The following is a 24,678-nucleotide window of genomic DNA, read 5'->3' as shown; positions in this document are numbered from 1 at the left end:
ACAATATTCACAATACATATAGTATTTATTTATACCTTCAGTGGTCGTGTAATGATGAAAATGTCTTCCCAGGTAAGTAACGTTCTCTTATTTCTAATATAATTTTTCCGATAGATAAGTAAAATATAAATGTCTTAGTTTCATTCGGAGAGTTGCAAATTTATTCTGTATGTAAACATAATAATTGAAGGGTACAAGGATGTTTAGCGTTTTACCAATACATTTCTAAATTGATATTAGGTGTGACAACTTCATAAATACTTGATTAAACATAACCTAGCGAAGTACTTTTGTTTTATAAAATCCTCACTGTAATCGTTTTCTTAATAAGTCCCTCTCCCTATGTATAACTTAGTTCTAGCCTGGTTAAAGTATATTGGGACTAGAATATAGCATTGCATGTAGGTAGTTTTCAATTGTTTTATTTTAAAATACCTACCTTTAGAATTAAAATGTCTAGAATATCTTTTTTATCTCTTATTTAAGCATTTTCCCGGTTGTACAGTCAGCCACAGGTTGTGGCTGAGAAGCCCAGGACTGCTTAGCTACAAATTCTAATAATTTAACATAATTACTAGTTTTTATAGCAGCAGTACCAATAAGGGCCATCTTGCTTCTAAGTCCGAGGATAGACTATTTCCTTGTCTACAGGCCAAATATCTTCCAATATCTATGTATAGTTTATTCTGGTTTTTAATGCTCCCAGCCTTATGTGCAAATAAATATACCGTCTGATATTTAATTTTCAGATTGAGACAATAGTAAATGCATACAAAACATTGTCCAAAATCCCTGCCATTGCTGCAGGGAGATTAAATAATGCCGCCAATAAGATTACCAGTGTGCAGTCCGTGCGGAACATTGATAAAGGCAAGAACAGCAAATATCAGTACAACTATGTGTTGGACGATAATTTGAAAGTTATTTCTAGAACTGATTATGGAGTGGATATTAGTAATGAGTAAGTATAATCTGACTAGGCTGGATGATTAAAATTTGTTGCTCCGTGTAACTACTGGCATTTGACTTTATTTTGCTGTGTGAATATTCTTAGTTACTGTAGTTGTATAAGGTGCAGGGAGGCAAAGTACATTTACATTAATTAACTAGAGTCACACACAACACACACAACACATCTTTTTCGCTATCTGAACATATATGCCATTAGAGAATGCCATTTGGCATTAAGTCCGCACTTTTGTACATTGTTGTATATATTTTGTGCAATAAAGTTTAAATAAATAAATATGGCACTCTAGTTAATAATGTAAAACATGGAAGATAATTTGTCTAAATTGCCCCCCTCCACCTTAATTGCAAATATTTGAATGAAACTGTATCAGACAAGCAGCTATGATAAAACAATTTAAATAATGTAGAGCTCACTTGCTATTCATTGTGCAAATATTACATAGGTAAAACACATTATAAGCAGTTGTAAACTGAATATTATTTGTTGAGACAAAATGTGGGACTATTGTTTGCATTGTATGTAGGTTGTGATATTGTTTTTTGAATATTTTGTATGAAATTTTAACTTTTTGCAATTATAATCACAATATGACTTGTATATTATGTTTTTCTGCTTATTTAACCATTCCATGATGGCATCCTATTGTCATAGGAAATTAATAAGAACCTAATTGTGTATAGGGTCAGTTGTAGGGATGCCCCGAATAGTGGTTTTGGCCGAATACCGAATATCGAATATTCGGCCCCTCCCTCGGCCGAATACCGTTGCCGAATATTCGTGGCATCTCTAGTCAGTTGTGCAATAAAATGGTGTCTTGCATAACACTTGCCGTGGAATGACCCTATATCTTATTTCTTAATTGTCAGACTTTTATCGGCTGTGTCACCAAAAGAGACTTTCAAAGCTGTGATCCGAGAGGAAAAAGATAACAAGGATACTAAGAAACAGTACTTAGAGATTTGGAGGCTGAACGCCGGGCTGACTAACTGTATTGATCTCACTGCGTTGGATATACATGGAGATGTATATGCTGACTGTAAGTTATCTTTATTTAAATATATATATAGTCAAATATTATAGTCAAATCGTAATTTTCTTAGGATCATCCCGGCCATTCCCGGCCACAGCTTGTTAACCCTTAAATGCATGATTTTTTCTTCTTGCCCGAAATTAATATATGTATCACATAATTGTTTGCCGTTTCTAGGAAAAATTGTAAAAAAAATTATATCATCGATTTTCACTGCGAAATCAGTGTTATAAGTTGCATAGGCTAAATCATATTTTTGGAAATATATAGCTATTATTAGAAAGGGGTATAGGAAAAATCTTAACTGCCATCAGAAAGGTATACTATTTATGATGTTCCTATGATAAAGTTTGTAAATATAAAATAATTACAAACCCCGAAAAATCGGCCCAAAATCACATACTAAAAATCATCAACTTCCAGGTTTTTCCAAGTTTTCCGACATTTCGTCTATAAACACATGTAATTTTTATAAATTAAAATACTGCGTAAATTTATGAAATAATTCGGAAAATTTATTAGTTTTACTATTGAAATAATATACAGGAACAAATAGAATTTGTTTAACCCTTAATCTGTGAGCTGTCTAATGCTTTGTAGACATTTGGCAACACTATGCATTTAAGGGTTAAAGGAGCCTGAGGTCTACTTGATAAACTTATCTCGAGCAGTCTTTACAAGAGCAAATGCCATCTCAGCCATCTGACTGAGAAGGATCTCAGGAGGAAACTAGACTTTATCAGAATAGTCTGGTTTCCTGACAACACCTCTTTTATATCATGTAAAGGAATTTTATATCATATAAATGTGAAAGGAACTTATTTTTTGAAGTGAAAACTTCTTTAGCGGCACTGGGCACTTTTTGAGGTTGGGAAAAAAATGATAAACTCTCCGAGACAGCGTAAGGCGATCACGTGACCTTAAGGGGCGGGGCGTAAGGTGATCACGTGACCGTAAAGGGCGCAAGGTTTAGATGGCCACTCATAATTTAGATGGCAAATCAATAAAGAAAAATTCAATGTTATTTGACATTTATGTTGCGGACTCCTTTTCAAGACTCTTTACCTATGTTCAAATAATTTGACGTTGTCATTGCAGTATGTAAATAAACATGTCAATGAAAAAGTGTGATCTTATTTGAGAATGATAATAATATATAATAAATAAATAGAATACCTCTGCTAAAGGTATGTGTCGTGTTACCGGGCGTTGGTAACATAGTGAGGTGAGTTTTCACTTCTTTCGGCACTCCCGGAGTGCAACCGTTGTTGCTTTTTTTTAATTCTTCATGGTGTCAAAGTGTGAAACCACAAACTTTTGATAATGTTTATCAGAACTAGATACTGTCACTTTTACCAAACCAACACGCACCAAAATGATTGTGGTTGAAACGAGTTGTGGTTTGGCCTGATCGGAAACTTTTAAATGCCATATTCGCCGTAGTATTCGCTTTACCATTGATATTGTTTTCCAGCCGAATTTGGTAGCCTGGATTGGTCCCAAGACGAAACAGCGGTAGTTTACGTAGCTGAAAGAAAATTGAAGAAATCTGAGCCTTATATCAAGAGAAACAAAGCAGAAGATGCGTCCAAATCAGGTGGAGGCGACCCTGCGCCGAAAAAGGTACTTATACCTAATTATCTACTTCTGTGATTCAAAAATTAGGTAAGTTTTTGAACTTACGACGCATACGTTTTAGGGGAATATAGGTATACTAATAGCTTTTGCCCGCGACTTCGTTTGCGTGGAATTAGTTTCAGCAGTTAGAGTAAGTATAGCGCCTGTATAAAACTAATGGCAATAATTTGGAGTATAATATGCTTAATTGCTTACACCAAGTAACAGGCGTTTCATTAATTTTCTCATTTTCACCCTCTTTAGGGATGACTTCCGACATAAAAATTATCCTATGTCCTTCCCCGAGACTCGAACTATCTCTTTGCCAAATTTAAATTAAATCTGTTCAGCGGTTTAAGCGTGAAGAGGTAACAGACAGACAGAAAGACAGACAGACAACACTTTCGCATTTATAATATTAGTATGGAGTATGGATTACCACAGATAGGTATCTCGGTCAACATTGTATTGAAAGAAGAAAGGCTGGGCAAAGACGATGCTAGTTTAGTAAGCAAGTACCTAATAGATATATAGTAATAAATACAAGGCTAGGTAACAGAAGATATTTTTATGCATTGTCCGAACAAGTTTAGTTTCTCTCTATTGAAATGGGTACTCTTTTAGTTATGAGATTTAAACGCATAGCGTTACTTTTGATTAGGCGTACCGTCATCCAACCAGCGTCGATAAAGCGGTTAGTGATCGTCTATTTTCTTGCGTAATACTAATAAGGAACGCACATATACTTACTCGTATTGCTCATCTAAGTATTTTATCTACTTTATCTAAGAGAAAACACTCGGCGACGAATCAAAAATTCTCCCAACGCTATAGTCGCTGATCGCCGCTGGCTGGATACTGGACTTAGAAATAAGAGTATGTAATTCCAAAGCCGGGAGCGGGACGTGGACGGGGCAGGCCCAAACGGAGATGGGATGACCTGCGGGATGACCTGGACAACTTCCTGTAGAACCGGCCAGAGGAAACACCAAACTGGGAGTCGTGGAAATCAAGGGAAGAGGCCTTTGCCCAGCAGTGGGACACTCAGATAGGCTAGGAAAAAAAATCCAAATGCTAGTGCTAATAACCAGTGATCGGGGATTTCTATGCCACTTGGGGTGAATGACCTCAATCATTATGCTAGTATGGATATGCCGCGGGAATTCGGGATTCGTGTGCGATATAGGAGATTGTTTTGGCATGTTACTGTTAATCAATTAATCATGCATTGCATATATTATTAATATGAATAATTGAAAATTTGATTACAGATCAATTGAATATATCAATAAAACCACTAAGCTCGCATTACCTTATCAGTTTTGCATTGCCTTTCAACGACCGAGTCGAGACCCATGTTTTTTACAGTCCTTTATTTTATAAACGAATTACCAACACCGAAATAGCGTTTACTTTCCGAACAGTTTTGTTCCTATCGCGGGCCAAGTGGCGTATCCATATTACCATTTCGACTTGATATCCCGCGGTGTGGCATAGAAATCCCCGATCACTGCTAATAACAAAATTTTGGTTTGTTTTTCAGGGTGAAGAGTACGTGTACAGACAAGACTGGGGCGAGCAGTTGGTCGGCAAGCACCTCTCTGTGGTCGTGGTGTGTAAGATCGACTCTGAAGCCTTCAGCGTGCTAGAGGGGCTGCCTGAAAGCTGCTGTCCAGGCCAGGTGTGTATCTGTCTATACTAATATTGATTAGGATTTTACGATAGACATTGTATTTCCATTGTAATTCCATCGTTGCCCTCCTTATTAACTCTTACCTCCTCAATAGGGAATATTACGCGAAAGTCTGCGTAGGGGGCGCCACTCCCACAATAAGTCACAATCTAAGGGTCTACCGCAAATGAGACAGTCGAAATTTTGTTATCTAACCTCTCTATCACTCTTACATATTCGAGCGATAAAGAGGCAGATAGCCGAGTTTCGATTTCGCGTGTCCCGGTAGGCCCTTTGTAAACAAACCGCCTTGATGTATCAATGTCATATTTTATTGTCTGTGAAAACTTGTCAAAAAAACAGTTTAAGGTAGGTACAGTATGTATAAGTTACTCTATGGTATACTTAAGTCGCTAGTGCTGTACTCTGGCGGCAAAACATTGCAGTAATACTCCCTATTGAAACAATACGTGTTACGTTTGAAGGTGCGTTTCGCGCCAGATGGCAGGAGCGTCGTGGGCGTGGCTTGGGAGACGGAGCCTCGCCGTCTCGGCCTCATCTTCTGCACCAACCGACCCAGCTTCATCTTCGACTTGACCTTGGACGGTCAGCTTAGTAAGTATAAAAGATTTAACAGAGGCAGGCCAGCTCAGTGTATACCTAAAAAAAATTACAGAGGTATTAGGACACGTCCCAGGGTTAGCCAACTAACTCGGAGTTAACCGTTTGTACCTGCAGGGATAACATGTAGTATTCTGTACAGTTAAGAGCGTCCAATCTCCAGGCTGTCCAAGCTGTAGTTTTAAAAATTAGACTACTAAAGATGAACTTTATACCGGAACGCATACTTTAGTCCTCAACACAAAAATAGAAAAAGAGTTTTTATTTGCGTTTTTTTAGCATTAGAAAGAAGGTAAGCGATCTTGACATGTCTTTTAATTGAAAAACGCTTTTTAAAAATCAGTAACTATTACTTATGAAAGCAGAAGAATATAAATGATCGTATTAGATTCATAATTGTTACATATTTGCCATTATTTATTTTAAAAACGTGTTTTTCAATTAAAAGACGTCAAGATTGTTTACCTTATTTCTAATGCTAAAAAAAACGAACTATAGCTTTAATAGGGATGATGACACATGTTGAATTTTACAACAAAATCTAGTAAAATAGATAGCAAACGAGCAATTTATCACAATAATGTGGATATTAAAATAAAATATTGAAAAATTACAAAAATACAGGACCTGAAACTTTCAAAATTTAAGTTTTTTTTTAACTTCCAAAAACGATAAAAGTAAGGGTACCATTCGATTCCTTACATTTCATGCAATAAAATATTGTAAAGCAACTATATACATAAACGCAATATTTCACCGACAAAAACGCAATTTTCTTGTTTTGTCCATACTACAAGATGGGCGATGACGTCACGGCCCTTGGCCGTTTTGTATAGGGCGTTTCGCGAGTGAAGTGCGACTGTCGGCCTTTGACTACAATTTCTGACTTTTGTGTTACTTTAATGCAATGGTCCCATATAGACATTTGATCCTAAAAACAAACCCGATCGATTGATACCATAAAAAAAAATTAGTCATGTAGCCTATTAATCCTTTTTTCAGGTAAACTGTCAGCAGAGGATAGGGCGGTGCGCTCCCCGCGTTTCAGGACGAACGGCGACCTGGTCTGGCTCCAACGCGCTGCTGACGGCCCGCACCACGCTTGCCACGCTTTGGTCATCAAGAGGAAAGGCCAGGTGAGAGACCTTTGGTTTAATTGACCTCGGTCAACCACTTAGTGTAAGGCCTGAGTGGACGCTCGAAGCGGAGCGTTCGGCGGGGCGTGCAGCGTGGCGTAGCACTCACAAGTGATGTGAGCAGCGTGCACTAAGGCCGCTCCTATACGCTTGCATTTGTTTAACATGCACGCCGCACGCCCCGCCCCGCTGCACGCCCAACTCGAGCGTCCACTCAGGCCACAGACAATCCAACCTCTAGACATAGCATAGTCGCGCTACCCCCTCTGCCACACATACGGTAGCGTTACTCCATCTTCGAGTCAATCACGTGCCGTGATTGGTCCGTGTCTTTGAACGGACCAATCACGGCACGGGATTCGCTCACCTCGTCCCCCCGCACCCTCGTATTTTTGGCAGCATCGGTTTCATGAAAGAATTGGCCTAAGCTCAGTCTAGAGGTTGGATTGTCAGTGACTCAGGCCTTACACTTATTGGCGATCCAATCGTGACCGAGAAGTGGTGCTGGTCACGCTCGCGGAGCGAATGTCTCCATTTCAGCTTAGACAAAAATCCTTTCGTATTTTCGAATGTTCGCCTCTAAAGTGTCATTCAATAGAACTTACTAACTATGTAAACAAACCGCCATACTAAAATTGACACTGAATGTCAATTTACTAGTAACTTTAGTTTACATAGTTAGCAAGTTCTATTGAATGACACTTTACAGGTCGCTGACCGATTCTCGTGAAATTTTGCGAGTAGGTGCGGCAACTTTTTAGAATATTTTTGTAGGTGTTTGTTTTTTGATATTTCTCAAAATGGATGACACTTCACACGCATTAATATAATCTGAATTAAATATATTTGTTTCAGACCGGAGCATCACCAATAATAGACATAGTACAAACGGAAATATCCACGGCCCAGAACAAGCCGTTCTACGGGCTGTACAACCAGGGCCTTCCCAAGAACTGCTTTACCAAAGATGGCGCCAGGATCGTGTTCAGTACGCCCAGCGTCTGTGACGTGAAAACTTATACTGTTGATGCTGGTGAGTTGGCATTTTGGGGGTTTTACTACAGAATAAATAATAGTACTAGCATAGAGAAATATAAGTAGCATAAAGAAATATACTTGGTCAACCAGATCTTGACAGTAGAAAAAGGCGGCAAATTTGAAAAATGTCGGCGCGAAGGGATATCGTCTCATAGAAAATTTTAATTTCGCGCCTTTTTTTACTGACAAGATTTGGTTGACCAGCTATAGGAGTAACTCCATACATCAGTGTTCTTACCAAAACGCGAGTTATTTGTAGTCGACATCTAACGTCAAGTAGCGGACATTATCAGTTCTGCTAGTTGACAATAGATGTAGCGTAAATGATAGGAAATGTCATCATCTTCCTTGCGTTGTCCCGGCATTTTGCCACGGCTCATGGGAGCCTGGGGTCCGCTTGGACTAATCCCAGTAATTGGTGTGGGCACTAGTTTTTACGAAACCGACTGCCATCACACCTTCCAACCCAGAGGGTAAACTAGGCCCGTATTGGAATTAGTCCGGTTTCCTCACGATGTTTTCCTTCACCGAAAAGCGACTGGTAAATATCAAATGATATTTCGTACATAAGTTCCGAAAAAGTCATTGGTACGAGCTTCCGCCTCCGGATTGCAAGTCGCACGCTCTTACCGCTAGGCCACCAGCGCTTCAATGATAGGTAGGTAATGTAGGTATGTACTTATTTTGCTCTTTGGTGTAATACTAATAAAACATTTTTTTATTATTATTCAGAAAACGGCAAGGTATCTGAGATATCCAGCCCCACCTCCCGCCAAGGTTCACTCTCTGTGCTGGATGTCAAGAATGACGTCATCCTTGCTTCTTTCTCCGACATGCTGACGCCGGCACAGGTAATAGTTATTTGTACAACAAGAGATCAAAGTTTGATATTTCTTCGAGTGCTTATTTTGAGTCCCGTGCAAGCGAAAGATTCTATAATAGAATTTAGAATCTTGAGCGTAGTAAGGGACTCAAAAGCGCACGAGATGTAAATAACTTTGATCTCGTGTAGTACACAACATTTTTCACCTCAGCAGTGAGAACATATTAGAGAACCCGAAAAATGTATTCCTTCTTCATCACTTACCTCTATTCACTCATGTTTTGTTAAGATATACCAACAATTAAATTTTCACCTCAACAGCTCGAACCCTTGGTACTTTGCTACTTAAAAACAGTGAGCAAAATCGCATTTTGCTCATTTTGTCTCACTCAGTGAGCAAAATGCGATTTTGCTCACTGTTTTTAAGTAGCAAAGTACCCTTGTTCGAGCTGCTGAGGTGAAAACATTTTTCCTTAACCCCTCACGCGGTTATCAGGCATTGGCGCTGCTTAATTTGCTATTAACTCGCAGGCGGGTATTTTTGATCAACGTTTACGATAATCGAATTTAAACTGTTGTGAGACATACTAACATTGAATAATTTTACGGTTTAGACTCACTTGTTTTAAGTCACTCGCGCGACATGTTTCGGAGAGCCTAGGTCTCCTTTCGCAAGCACTAACAGTGCGAGCAGCGTTCACGACGGCGGTGTATCGCGTACTGCGGCACGCCGCGTCGCGCGAGTGACTTAAAACAAGTGAGTCTAAACCGTAAAATTATTCAACGTTTACGATCTTATTATTTTTGTAAAATTAACTGAAATCATTCTAGAAAATTGAGCAATTTCAACGATTTAAAATCGTTTTCCCTGTAGAGCCCAATTGATTCGAATTTAATCTGTTGTGAGACATACTAACATAACATTGTGTAATTTTACGGTTTAGACTCACTTGTTTTTAGTCACTCGCGCGACATGTTTCGGAGAGCCTAGGTCTCCTTTCTCAAGCACTAACAGGCAGTGAGTCTAAACCGTAAAATTATTCAAAGGAGTGTACAGGTTTTCAAAAAAAGGTCGGCAACGCGCATGTAACACCTCTGGAGTTGCAGGTGTCCATAGGCTACGGTGACTGCTTACCATCAGGCGGCCCGTATGCTTGTTTGCCACCTAAGTGGTATAAAAAAAAATAAGGCCAATATAATTTTTTTTTTTTTTTTTTTTTATGTATTAATTTTTGCCCAATTAATTTTGTATATTTATCACTCGCACCTTTTCACAATGCCATATGTTTGCAGTTATACGTGGGTATATTGCCAGGCGCTGGGAAGGAAGGGGAGATGAAATGGAGCATCGTGAGCGAAGCGGTGAAGGTGCCAGAATCGCTGGCTAGCTCTACCGTACACTACCTGACCCATAAACATGAGAACACTGATGATCCCGTCAGTAAGTAGATCCTTAGGTACCTTAATCCATACCATAGAGAAAAAAATACATAGAGTGCTCACTCCATACATCAGTTTTAGTACCAAAAAGACTATTAGCATCTAGCATCGAGTAGCGGAACTATCAGTACTGCTACTTGACAATAGATGTAGCACCGACCGGAAAGTCTTATGCTATTGAGATAAGACTTTCCGGTCGGTGCTACATCTATTGTCAAGTAGCAGTACTGATAGTTCGACTACTCGATGCTAGATGTAAACACTGAAATTAATAGTCTGAACTGATGTATGGAGTGAGCACTCTTGTCTTACTTATTTCTCTATGTCCATACTAATATTATAAATGCGAAAGTGTGTCTGTCTGTCTGTTACCTCGTCACGCTTAAACCGCTGAACCGATTTAGTTGAAATTTGGTATGGAGATCGTTTGAGTCCCGGGTAAGGACATAGGGTATTTTTATCCCAAAAATCACCCTTTAAGGAGTGAAAAGGGGGTGGAAGCTTGTATGGGGAATTGTTAAAAAGCAGATTAGGTAAAAATAAGCTACCCAAATTACTAACTCCACGCAGACGAAGTCGCGGGCAAAAGCTAGTATAAAAATAATTATCAGACAACTGAAGCCAAAAATCATAAATGTCACAGATACCTACTTAGTACAGTCGCAATAATATGTTACACTACGAAGGCCGCAGAAATATCTGACACGATCTTATTTGTAGAGCCATAAGAGCGTGTCACATATTTTTGCGGCCTTCGAAGAGTAACATATTATTGCAGGTGACTGGACATATCTTAAAGACTAAATAATAATACTAACATACATACCTGTGGCGTTTAAAGGGTTAAAAACGTCGCTTGATGTACAGACGAGTTCACAAACATCTTAACAAGCCAACGTTTCAAAAATATATTTACACGACCTTATTCTTAGTGTTTTAAAGGCGTGTAATTATATTTTTGGAACATTGGCTTGCAAAGACGTGTGTGAACTCGACTGTACGTGCATGTCATACATAATGACCAATGATCGGAATAGGTAGTGCCATTTGGGGTCAATGGCCTCAAACATTGTACTTAACATGGATAAGACTCGGGATTCCAAGACTCTTATTTTTTCACGAAAATATTTCTTGGTATGTCTTTAATAGGCTACAGGACTAATGTTCATTTATGGTATCAATCGATCGGCTTTGTTTTTAGGATCATTTGCAATGATCGGAATAGGTAGTGCCATTTGGGGTCAATGGCCTCAAACATTGTACTTAACATGGATAAGACTCGGGATTCCAAGACTCTTATTTTTTCACGAAAATATTTCTTGGTATGTCTTTAATAGGCTACAGGACTAATGTTCATTTATGGTATCAATCGATCGGCTTTGTTTTTAAGATCATTTGTCTATATGGGACCCATTGCATTAAAGCAACACAAAAGTCAGAAATTATAGTCAAAGTCCGACAGTCGCAATTCACTCGCGAAACGCCCCTCACAAAAGGATAAGTGAACGTGACGTCAAGGTCATTGAGATCCCATCTTGAAGTATGGACAAAACAAGAAAATTGCGTTTTTGTCCGTGAAATATTGCGTTTATGTAAATAGTTGCTGTACAATATTTTTTTTTGATAAAATGTAAGGAATCGAATGGTACCCTTACTTTTATCGTTTTTGGAAGTTAAAAAAAACTTAAATTTTGAAACTTTCTGGTCCTGTATTTTTGTAATATTTCCGTATTTTATTTTAATATCCACATTATTATGATAAACTGCTCATTTGCTATAAGATTTTGTTATAAAATTCAACATCCCTATTGAAGTAGGTAATATGAAAACTCGGGGTGAAAAGGTATATCCATACTAAGCTTACGCACCGAAGTCCCGTGAAATGGCACTACCAATTCCGATCACTGATAATGACAGTGAAGGTACATACCTTAAAATGTCTTTCGCACTTGCAAAAAATATCAGAAATATTTCTATGTGGAAATTTCGCAATTTTGGAAGATTTTCGACACATCGGTAGGTAGGGTCATGGAGGGAACAGTGGCCCAGTAAAAAAAAAGCCGGGACTGTACCCCTCTCGTGTCACAGTCACGGGGTACAGACAATGTTGTGAATAACGCTCATTTTGAGGCTTAAAGACTCGAACCCTTAAGACCCTCGAGGCTTAACGCCTCAAAGGCGGCAAAGACAATTTCTTACACCCATACGCATAAAATAAATAAATACAATTCTCAAATATAGTCGAGTCTTCAAGACTTACGAGTCTTGAGGGCTCGAGTCTTTAAGCCTAAAAATAAGCGTTATTCACAACATTGTCTGTACCCCGTGACTGTGACACGAGAGAGGCGATAATTGGACGACTGAGCCACTGTTCAACCTGAGCCACTGTTTCCGCCTTGACACTTGTGTCACAACTAGTCACAAGTAAATGATTTAAAGATAAAGATAAAGATATATTTATTTGCAAAAATGTAGTGATAGACATAGGTGGACAATAATTTTGGAGGCGTACATTTCACTTGAAGAAGCATGCAAATTTTTCTTACTAGCTAGGTACTAAAACTAAATATATACAAATTGAAGCTAAGTTTAGTTATACAAGTTTACTCGCAGAGACGTTTACCTCGCTGTACCTCGCTCCGAAGTCATCCGACAAACTACCGCTAATAGTGTGGCCGCACGGCGGGCCGCACTCTGGCTTCGTTAATGCGTACTCGTTGGAGGCGGCTTTGTTCAACATGCTGGGTAAGTTGTTAGCCTGTTACAACAGGCTGTATATAAAGGGTGTTTTTTTAAAGTTATACAAATTCAAAATGAAATAAAACATGTAAAAACAAATTTTATTATCGTGGTATTGATTTTATTTAAAAGATATTCTTATGCCATTAGTTCTTAAAAATGATTTCGGGCATATGGGCGCCACGGCTGGCTCGTCGAATGAAGCGTAATCGGGAAGTCCAATTTTCGAGCAACTGGGGCCGTATATTAGCAATAATGCGGCGAATGTTGGCTTCAAAGTGGTCCAACGTCAATAGTTTATCTGCGTAGACCTGTGATTTCACATATCCCCAAGGAAAGTAATCCATAGGTGTGAGATCACACGATCGTGGAGGCCAGTTCACAGGTCCATTACGGGAAATTATGCGCTCATCGAATGTTTTTCGCAATAAATTGATGGTGATTTTGATTTTCAAAATAAATTTGCACAATTTGCAATTGTTGTACTGGAGTAAGTCTATTCATTGTGAAAATGGCAAAACGTACTGACCACAAATATCCCGCCAACTGTTAAATTGACAATCACTAGAAACAGTTATGCCAATTTAAAAACCAAACCTCTAAAAAAAACACCCGTTAGAAAAGCAAATGTTGCCCTTGTACCTATATTTCACCACCACTAAGGGGCGATACAGATGGACTGCAACCCGACTGCTATTTGTATGGGAACTGAACGTTGACTGAAAGCCAACTGCAAGGTCGGCGTGTAGTTCCCATTAAAGTTGCAGTTGGATTGCAAGGTGCAGTCCGTCTGTACCGGCCCTAAATGTCTGGTAATTAATCTGATTAGAAATGGCTTGAATACTCTTTAGTCAGTTATACTTTGTACTATTTTTTTACCTATTTGGACCATCCATAACTCCATCCATAACTGACAAATCCGCATCTTTTTAATTTTGTCGTTTATTATGACTACTACAGATTTAACTAAGGCGGACTCTAACCTTATTTTATATGCTGTCCTTTTCTGATAAGACTTCCGTTTCGATAACGAAATATATATTAGTTTTTTTTACCCATATAATTTCCTATCGGTTGTTTTCTGTTCTCAGTTTCGGTTACAAATTAAGTGAATAAGTCTATTGCGCCGCTTATCCAAATAGGGTATATGCACGCTTTTAATTCTTATATTCATGTTTAAATACTTATTTTATTTATTTCTTTAAAGATATAGTTATATAATGCATGTATAGGAAATGTTGGTTAATTTTATAAATAAAAGCTACATTTTAAACCCCCGCAGAAACCCATGAATCCAAATTTTCTGATGCACTATTACAATGCATATACCCTGTTCCAGGATTCGCGGTGCTCCAGATAAACTACCGCGGCTCCGTGGGCGCAGGCGAACAGGGCGTAACCTTCCTACCGAAACGCGTAGGCACGGCCGACGTACTCGACTGCAAGTTAGCCACGGACGACGCCATTACAAAGTTCAACGTCGACGCTAAGAAAATATGTTTAGCCGGTGGTTCGCATGGAGGGTTCCTCGTGGCGCATTTGAGTGGACAGTACCCGGAGACTTACTATGCTGTTGTCAGTCGGAACCCGGTTATAGATGTCGCTAGCATGTTCAACTCTAGTGATATACCTGACTGGTGAGTTGGTCTATCATTGGCACCTTTATAAATAATTCTTTCAGATATGATAAATACTGCGTTGATAAGTTTGTGTATCTCACATATAGCGACATTCCTCTCGTAAATGAATCTGCTCAATAGTTGACTGCAAGCTAGCAACAGACGACGCCATTACAAAGTTCAACGTCGACGCTAAGAAAATATGTTTAGCCGGTGGTTCGCACGGAGGGTTCCTCGTGGCGCATTTGAGTGGACAGTACCCGGAGACTTACTATGCTGTTGTCAGTCGGAACCCGGTTATAGATGTCGCTAGCATGTTCAACTCTAGTGATATACCTGACTGGTGAGTTGGTCTATCATTGGCAACTTTATAAATAATTCTTTCAGATATGATCAAATGCTGCGTCGATAAGTTTGTGTATATCACATAAAGCGACATTCCGCTCGTTGTAAATGAATCTGCTCAATAGTTGATTGCAAGCTCGCCACGGACGACGCCATTACAAAGTTCAACGTCGACACTAAGAAAATATGTTTAGCTGGTGTTTCGCATGGAGGGTTCCTAGTGGCGCATTTGAGTGGACAGTACCCGGAGATTTACTATGCTATTGTCAGTCGGAACCCGGTTATAGATGTCGCTAGCATGTTCAACTCTAGTGATATACCTGACTGGTGAGTTGGTCTATCATTGGCACCTTTATAAATAATTCTTTCAGATATGATCAAATGCTGCGTCGATAGGTTTGTGTATATCACATAAAGCGAACATTCAGCTCGTTGTAAATGAATCTGCTCAATAGTTGATTGCAATGCAAGTTAGCAACGGAGGACGCCATTACAAAGTTCAACGCGGACGCTAAGAAGATATGTTTAGCCGGTGGTTCGCATGGAGGGTTCCTATTAGTGGCGCATTTGAGTTGGCAGTACCCGGAGACTTACTATGCTGTTGTCAGTCGGAACCCGGTTATAGATGTCGCTAGCATGTTCAACTCTAGTGATATACCTGACTGGTGAGTTGGTCTATCATTGGCAACTTTATAAATAATTCTTTCAGATATGATCAAATGCTGCATCGATAAGTTTGTGTATATCACATAAAGCGAACATTCAGCTCGTTGTAAATGAATCTGCTCAATAGTTGATTGCAATGCAAGTTAGCAACGGACGACGCCATTACAAAGTTCAACGTCGACGCTAAGAAAATATGTTCAGCCGGTGGTTCGCATGGAGGGTTCCTAGTGGCGCATTTGAGTGGACAGTACCCGGAGACTTACTATGCTGTTGTCAGTCGGAACCCGGTTATAGACGTCGCTAGCATGTTCCAACTCTAGTGATATACCTGACTGGTGAGTTGGTCTATCATTGGCACCTTTATAAATAATTCTTTCAGATATGATAAATACTGCGTTGATAAGTTTGTGTATCTTACATATAGCGACATTCCTCTCGTAAATGAATCTGCTCAATAGTTGATTGCAAGCTCGCCACGGACGACGCCATTACAAAGTTCAACGTCGACACTAAGAAAATATGTTTAGCTGGTGGTTCGCATGGAGGGTTCCTCGTGGCGCATTTGAGTTGACAGTACCCGGAGACTTACTATGCTGTTGTCAGTCGGAACCCGGTTATAGATGTCGCTAGCATGTTCAACTCTAGTGATATACCTGACTGGTGAGTTGGTCTATCATTGGCACCTTTATAAATAATTCTTTCAGATATGATCAATGCTTGCAAGTTTGTGTATATCACATAAAGTGACATTCAGCTCGTTGTAAATGAATCTGCTCAATAGTTGATTGCAAGTTAGCAACGGACGACGCCATTACAAAGTTCAACGTCGACGCTAAGAAAATAAGACGCCATTACAAAGTTCAAGGTGGATGCAAATAAATTTTGCCTGGCTGGTATTTCGATCGTAAGGTTTTTAATGGCGCATTTGAGTGGACAGTACTCGGAGGCGTACGACCTATGCATTAGTTAGTCGGAACTCGGTTATGTACTCGGAACTCGGTCGATGTAGGACTGGTGGACAGGAGCTTTTCAAATACAGTGCTATTTCTCATAGTATAGTCGGTGTTACCTTCGGGAGTGAAACAGGTTTTAATTCAATCGTTTTCTGTTTTTTTTTATAGCCTATATTGTGTCCCACTTCTGGGCAAAGGCCTCTTCTGTCTTTCGTCACTCGTCACGGCTTTCTGGAGTTAAAATTCTTTTTTAAATTTGTTAGCCAGTGCGTCTCTTCCATTCCTACTATCCATCGGTCTTAGGGTGGTTTCGCACTACGTCCGATCCGAATCCGTGAAAATATGGTCCGAAGTAGCCGTAGACCTATTTCTATGGTAATTTACGTACTAGATCCGTCTGATTTCTTTCCGAAATCGGATGACGGTGTGCGTAAATTACCATAGAAATAGTTCTACGGCTACTTCGGACCATATTTTCACGGATTCGGATCGGATTCGTGCGAAACCGCTCTTACGATGTTGTCTTTGTGAAGACAAAGACAACATCCATCCTTTATTTAGATTTGTTCGGTTAAAAAAAAACACAACCATCAACGAATTATCATCTCTTATTTATACCAAACGTTTACGAGAAGTCTTATCAGAAAAGGTCATCTTCAAAGCTATATCAAAAAGGCGACTACTATATCCATTACCCATAGGTTTTGCCTCACTCCGCATAAACTACCGAGGTTCGACCGCTCACGGAGACGCCAGCGTCCGCTGCCTACTCTCCAACACCGGTCGAATCGACGTCGATGACTGCTTTCTCGCTCTCTCCGACGTGCTAGAAAGGAACATAGATAGCGTTTCTCTTCTCGGAGGGAGCTATGGGGGATTCCTGGTGGCACACTTGGCTGGGCGGTGGCCGGGGAGGTTTAGGAGTGTGGTGATGAGGAATCCTTTGATAGATATGGCCACGAAGGGGCATTACGCTGATAATTCTGATGGGTGAGTGGCTGTGAGCGTATTGGGTTCACAATCTAAAGTCGCCATCAGATACAGGGTCATTTTTAGGGTTCCGTACCCAAAGGGTAAAAACGGGACCCTATTAATAAGACTCCGCTGTCCGTCCGTCCGTCCGTCCGTCTGTCACCAGGCTGTATCTCACGAACCGTGATAGCTAGACAGTTGACATTTTCACAGATGATGTATTTCTGTTGCCGCTATAACAACAAATACTAAAAACAGAATAAAGTAAAGATTTAAGTGGGGCTCCCATACAACAAACGTGATTTTTGACCGAAGTTAAGCAACGTCGGGCGGGGTCAGTACTTGGATGGGTGACCGTTTTTTTGATTGTTTTTTTTGCTTGTTTTGCTCTATTTTTTGTTGATGGTGCGGAACCCTCCGTGCGCGAGTCCGACTCGCACTTGGCCGTTTTTTGGACCTTTAGCCATATTGTGCGAGGTAATTAGGTATGTCATACTGAACAACTTTTTCTATGGGACCAACCCCGAAATCCCAAAAAAAAAATTTGGCTTTCCCATAGAAAACGTCAACATCCACTCGACCAAAATGTATGAAACGGCCAAGAAAATGTTTGTGATTTCGCAGTTGGTCCCATAGAAAAAGTTGTTCAGTATAGCCTACCTAATCACCTCGCACAATATGGCTAACGGTCCAAAAATAACCCTGTATATCGGAGCGGCCAAGGTGCTCACAAATATCTGAACACGCTTCTATTGTCAAGGCGGTAGAGTGCGTGTTCAGGTATTATGAACACCTTGGCCGCTCCGATATATTTGATGGCGACTGTACATATTGTGAACCCGATACGCTTCACAGCAGTGTTTACAGTGAGCTGCAAAATTGCATTGCCACATTATGAATGAATTCATTCATAAAGTGGCCATGCAAATTTGCGGCTAGGTGTATATATTCATATAATATGGCGCAGTCGGTAGGATCTATAGTGGATATTTTGTATAATGAATAGTTTAGCTACAAGGATGAGTAACTCTTTAAAAATAAACCGAAAGTGAATTTCACACTACGATATTAGAATTTTTACTGAATTTTACATTTTACAAATACTATGTGCAGTCGCCATCCGATTTATCTGAGCGGGCAAGGTGCTCAAACATATCTGAACACGCACTCTAACAATAGGTGCGTGTTCAGATATTTTTGAGCACCTTGCCCGCTCACACATAGTATTTGTAAAATGTAAAATGTTGTTTTTTGAGCACTTCAAGTATCATTACATAAAATATTTATATTCGTGACAATCACAAAACATGTACAGACAACAACAACAGCAAGAAAAGAAGAAATCAATAAGTTGACGTCACTATTTAATTATCACTATTTATAACCTTATTACAACTACATAAGGTAGATTTTGATTTGGAAAGCGCCATTAAAATTGTTCGTTTTTTTTAATTCGACTTGTTAAGAGTGCTATTACATTTCGGGGATGAGCGAGTTTAGGTATTTTACGCGCTGCGGCAGGCCCCGCGATCTCAGGTCGCCGAACCCTTCCACCGCATTTTCCCTCGGTCGCACTACAATGATGGATTAAACATTTTTGATCCGATCGTGAAGCACATTGAAATCAATCATAACAACACTAACTGTACTTTAATATCAAAGTCCTAAAAATGTTATTTGGTACGAAAATACTAAATCCAGTGCAAATATACATACTTATGTAGGTCATTATTACTAGAAAGAAATTATACGTACTTACTTAGGTACTCGCTTATTTTCATTTTCCGTCATTGCATATGGTATAGGTTGTATAGTGAAACTATTTTAGCTATATAATAAAACCTTTAATTTGTATCTTAAGTTTAGAAACGAGCTGATACTAAGCATCTGATGATGAAGCCTGATGATGATGATGAAGGTGGTCACGGATACCAATCAACCATGTAGTAACATGATTAGGCTCGTTTGATTCGTCTCAACAAGATCTTTGGCACTAGGTGACACTCAGGGTCTGATAATGGAGCTGGAAGGTGGCCACTGGTACCAGTCAACTATGCAATTAAACCACTTCGTGTTTGAGCTCGTTTGATTCGTCTCAACAAGATCTTTGGCACTAGGTGATACTCAGGGTCTGATGATGGAGCTGGAAGGTGGTCACCGGTACCATTCAACCATGCAACTAAACCACTTCGTGTTTGGGCCCGTTTCATTCATTTCAACAAGATCTTGGACACTAGGTGATATTCAGGGTCTAATGATGGAGCTGGAAGGTGGTCACCGGTACCAGTAAACTATGAAACTAAACCACTTCGTGTTTGGGCTCGTTTGATTCGTCTCAACAAGATCTTTGACACAAGATAGGACTCAGGGTCTGATGATGAAGCTGGAAGGTGGTCACCGGTACCAGTCAACCATGCAACTAAACCACTTCGTGTTTGAGCTCGTTTGATTCGTCTCAACAAGATCTTTGACACTAGGTGATACTCAGGGTCTGATGATGGAGCTGGAAGGTGGTCACCGGTACCTGTCAACCATGAAACTAAACCACTTCGTGTTTATGCTCGTTTGATTCGTCTCAACAAGATCTTGGACACTAGGTGATACTCAGGGTCTGATGATGGAGCTGGAAGGTGGTCACCGGTACCTGTCAACCATGAAACTAAACCACTTCGTGTTTATGCTCGTTTGATTCGTCTCAACAAGATCTTGGACACTAGGTGATACTCAGGGTCTGATGATGGAGCTGAATGGTGGTCACCGGTACCAGTCAACCATGCAACTAAACCACTTCGTGTCTGGGATGACAACCTTCCAGCTGCACATCAGACCCTGAGTATCACCTAGTGTCCAAGATCTTGTTGAGACAAATCAAACGAGCCCAAACACGAAGTGGTTTAGTTGCATGGTTGACTGGTACTGGTGACCACCGTCCAGCTCCATCATCAGACCCTGAGTCCTATCTTGTGACAAAGATCTCGTTGAGAGGAATCAAACGAGCCGAAACACGAAGTGGTTTAGTTGCATGGTTGACTGGTACCGTTGACCACCTTCCAGCTCCATCATCAGACCCTCAGTACTATCTTGTGTCAAAGATCTCGTTGAGAGGAATCAAACGAGCCCAAACACGAAGTGGTTTAGTTGCATGGTTGACTGGTACTGGTGACCACCGTCCAGCTCCATCATCAGACCCTCAGTACTATCTTGTGTCAAAGATCTTGTTGAGACGAATCAAACGAGCCCAAACACGAAGTGGTTTAGGTGCATGGTTGACTGGTACCGTTGACCACGTTCCAGCTTCATCGTCAGACCCTGAGTTCTATCTTGTGTCAAAGATCTCGTTGAGAGGAATAAAACGACCCCAAACACGAAGTGGTTTAGTTGCGTGGTTGACTGGTACCGGTGCCAACCTTCCAGCTCCATCATCAGACCCTCAGTACTATCTTGTGTCAAAGATCTTGTTGAGACGAATCAAACGAGCCGAAACACGAAGTGGTTTAGTTGCATGGTTGACTGGTACCATTGACCACCTTCCAGCTCCATCATCAGACCCTGAGTCCTATCTTGTGACAAAGATCTTGTTGAGACGAATCAAACGAGCCGAAACACGAAGTGGCTTAGTTGCATGGTTGACTGGTACCGTTGACCACCTTCCAGCTTCATCATCAGACCCTGAGTTCTATCTTGTGTCAAAGATCTCGTTGAGAGGAATCAAACGAGCCCAAACACGAAGTGGTTTAGTTGCGTGGTTGACTGGTACCGGTGACCACCTTCCAGCTCCATCATCAGACCCTGAGTCCTATCTTGTGTCAAAGATCTTGTTGAGACGAATCAAACGAGCCGAAACACGAAGTGGTTTAGTTGCATGGTTGACTGGTACCGTTGACCACCTTCCAGCTTCATCATCAGACCCTGAGTTCTATCTTGTGTCAAAGATCTCGTTGAGAGGAATCAAACGAGCCCAAACACGAAGTGGTTTAGTTGCGTGGTTGACTGGTACCGGTGACCACCTTCCAGCTCCATCATCAGACCCTGAGTCCTATCTTGTGTCAAAGATCTTGTTGAGACGAATCAAACGAGCCCAAACACGAAGTGGTTTAGTTGCGTGGTTGACTGGTACCGGTGACCACCTTCCAGCTCCATCATCAGACCCTGAGTCCTATCTTGTGTCAAAGATCTTGTTGAGACGAATCAAACGAGCCGAAACACGAAGTGGTTTAGTTGCATGGTTGATTGGTACCGGTGACCACCTCCCAGCTCCATCATCAGACCTATATATTCTGATTCTGACATGTCATCAAAAGCATTTGTATTCAGCCATTTTTAGGGTTCCGTACCCAAATGGCAAAAAACGGAACCCTTATAGATTCGTCATGTCTGTCTGTCTGTCTGTCTGTCCGTCTGTCCGTCTGTCTGTCCGTCCGTATGTCACAACCACTTTTCTCCGAAACTATAAGAACTATACTGTTGAAACTTGGTAAGTAGATGTATTCTGTGAACCGCATTAAGATTTTCACACAAAAATAGAAAAAAAAAACAATAAATTTTTGGGGTTCCCCATACTTCGAACTGAAACTCAAAAATGTTTTTTTCATCAAACCCATACGTGTGGGGTATCTATGGATAGGTCTTCAAAAATGATATTGAGGTTTCTAATATCATTTTTTTCTAAACTGAATAGTTTGCGCGAGAGACACTTCCAAAGTGGTAAAATGTGTGTCCCCCCCCCCCCCCCATGCCATGTAACTTCTAAAATAAGAGAATGATAAAACTAAAAAAAATATATGATGTAATTACCATGCAAACTTTCACCGAAAATTGGTTTGAACGAGATCTAGTAAGTTGTAAGTAGTTTTTTTTTATACGTCTTAAATCGCCTAAATACGGAACCCTTCATGGGCGAGTCCGACTCGCACTTGGCCGCTTTTTTAATTACCTATAAAATATCAGATCATTTCAAATATCTTTAATGCTGTCCGGTAGTTACATACTATACTATAAAACCAAATACACAGTACTAGGATCAAAGTTTCTCAGTCGCCGTATACACGCACTGTCACGCACACAGTATAGCATTTTACACGGCGCCTGCCGCACACAATGATAAAAAACCTCGTCGTCGCCGTTGAAAACGTGCGGAGCCGACCGACACACGTCCTACCTCTACAAGCTCTGCCGCGGCACTGAGCTCACGACCGCGCGTCATCGGTAATATTAGAGTCGTTTTCAAAAAATTGCCAAAAAATTATAGTAGAATTTCATAAACACTAATGTATACCATCAGTATAAGCAAACGCTGTAGATTGCTTGAGTATGAAAATGACTTCGATATTAAGTAGAATTTCGTAGGAATTGACACTTGTTTCGGAGAGAAAATTGAGTTTGTTTTTCTTCGATTTTCTCTTTCTCAAAGGTATTTAGGAAAAATGTCAAAAGTAATTCCTAATGTACAGGGTATTAGTAATACAAAATAGCCAGCTTTACCAGAGTAAACTTCTCAACATTTACAAATACGAGCTCACAATTTAGTGCTTCACGTGGTTTTTCGGAAACAACCATCAGAAAAAAAATCATTACTAATTTAATAAGCCCTTTTTCCAATATTTAAAAAGTAATTCCTAAAGACAAGAAGACGCTTTTACCGTAACAAGTACTCATTGTTTCTAATAATGACCCTAAAGTACTGAATGTCATCGAGGAATATCATCAATTTTGCATTATTTTGACTTTTCTTGTTGGAGCGCTCTTAACTTTTTAAATCCAGGTGTGCAGTAGAAGCCGGCTTCCCCTTCACGGACAAAGGGCAGCCCTCTGAAGACGAGCTGCTAACCATGAGGCGCTGCTCGGCGCTAGTCCACGTGCACAAAGTGAAGGCCCCCACGGCCTTCATGCTGGGGAAAGGGGACAAGAGGGTCCCGCATTATCAGGGGCTCGAGATGGCTCGGAGGCTGAAGGCTAATGGGGTTGAGACGAGGTGAGGAATTCTTTTTCGAAGTGAAAACTTTAGCGGCGCTGTGCACTTTTTGTTATGGGGAAAAAATGTTAAACTCGCGACAGGTCACGTGACCGACAGATTAGACAGATTGAAAATTTGTAATTCGGACATTGAGTTTTCACTTCTGCCGGCACTCCCGGAGTGCAACCCGTTGTTTTTAGGGTTCCGTACCCAAAGGGTAAAAACGGGACCCTATTACTAAGACTCCGTTGTCCGTCCGTCCGTCCGTCTGTCACCAGGCTGTATCTCACGAACCGTGATAGCTAGACAGTTGAAATTTTCACAGATGATGTATTTCTGTTGCCGCTATAACAACAAATACTAAAAACAGAATAAAATAATGATTTAAGTGGGGCTCCCATACAACAAACAAATGATTTTTGACCGAAGTTAAGCAACGTCGGGCGGGGTCAGTACTTGGATGGGTGACCGTTTTTTTTTCTTTGTTTTTTTGCTTGTTTTGCTCTATTTTTTGTTGATGGTGCGGAACCCTCCGTGCGCGAGTCCGACTCGCACTTGGCCGGTTTTTTGTGTTCTAAGACACTAAAGTCAGCTATTTCACTCGTTTTACCAAGAAAAACCTGGAGGAAAAAATTAATATATGTAGTTGAATTACTTTGCGCCCCGTAAGCTTTTAAGCAAGGACACATAATGTTAAAAGATTTTCAACCTTAGCACTCCGGTTAAAAGTTCAAATTTGATTGCATGATGAATCGTCAAAAAGTAACGTTAGTTTTTTTAATGTCACTTTTATTTCATATAAAACTACTGTAAAATCTAGGTTGATGCAGCCAGAAATACCCGCATGTAGAAAGAGAAATAACTATATAGCGTTCTCATTCTAGTTAATTCTGATGTGTAGTTATTTGCCCCCAGAGTGTACATGTACGACGATAACCACTCGCTGTCGTCGCTGCCGCACGAGATGGACCAACTCATCAACAGCGCCAGCTGGTTACTGGAGCATTTACCCTAGGCTGGACCTTGGAACTTAGGTCACGGATACGCAGCTATGCCCTATGGAAATGACTAAAAATGTAGA

At 40.3% G+C, this 24,678-nt stretch overlaps 1 protein-coding gene across 2 annotated transcripts; it reads left to right on the top strand.

Annotated features, from left to right (window-relative positions):
• On the top strand, nt 1–24,658 carry LOC134650972 (acylamino-acid-releasing enzyme-like). 2 transcript variants are annotated; one of them, XM_063505935.1, is made up of 14 exons: nt 1–72; nt 750–961; nt 1,840–2,009; nt 3,478–3,626; nt 5,164–5,301; nt 5,778–5,907; nt 6,916–7,049; nt 7,905–8,082; nt 8,820–8,938; nt 10,204–10,351; nt 12,964–13,095; nt 17,374–17,662; nt 23,406–23,615; nt 24,513–24,658. In XM_063505935.1, the coding sequence occupies exons 1-14, from the start codon at nt 52–54 to the stop codon at nt 24,610–24,612; spliced, it is 2,130 nt and encodes a 709-aa protein (XP_063362005.1). In that variant the 5' UTR covers nt 1–51; the 3' UTR covers nt 24,613–24,658. The 2 variants fall into 2 exon arrangements, with proteins under 2 accessions (XP_063362005.1, XP_063362006.1); XM_063505936.1 differs by lacking the exons at nt 17,374–17,662; nt 23,406–23,615; nt 24,513–24,658 and adding an exon at nt 14,429–14,764.
• Nucleotides 24,659–24,678: the final 20 nt, after the last annotated feature.

This window comes from Cydia amplana, chromosome 9 (assembly GCF_948474715.1).
Source record: "Cydia amplana chromosome 9, ilCydAmpl1.1, whole genome shotgun sequence".
Lineage (NCBI taxonomy): Eukaryota > Metazoa > Arthropoda > Insecta > Lepidoptera > Tortricidae > Cydia > Cydia amplana.
This window is presented reverse-complemented; position numbering and strand designations above follow the sequence as displayed.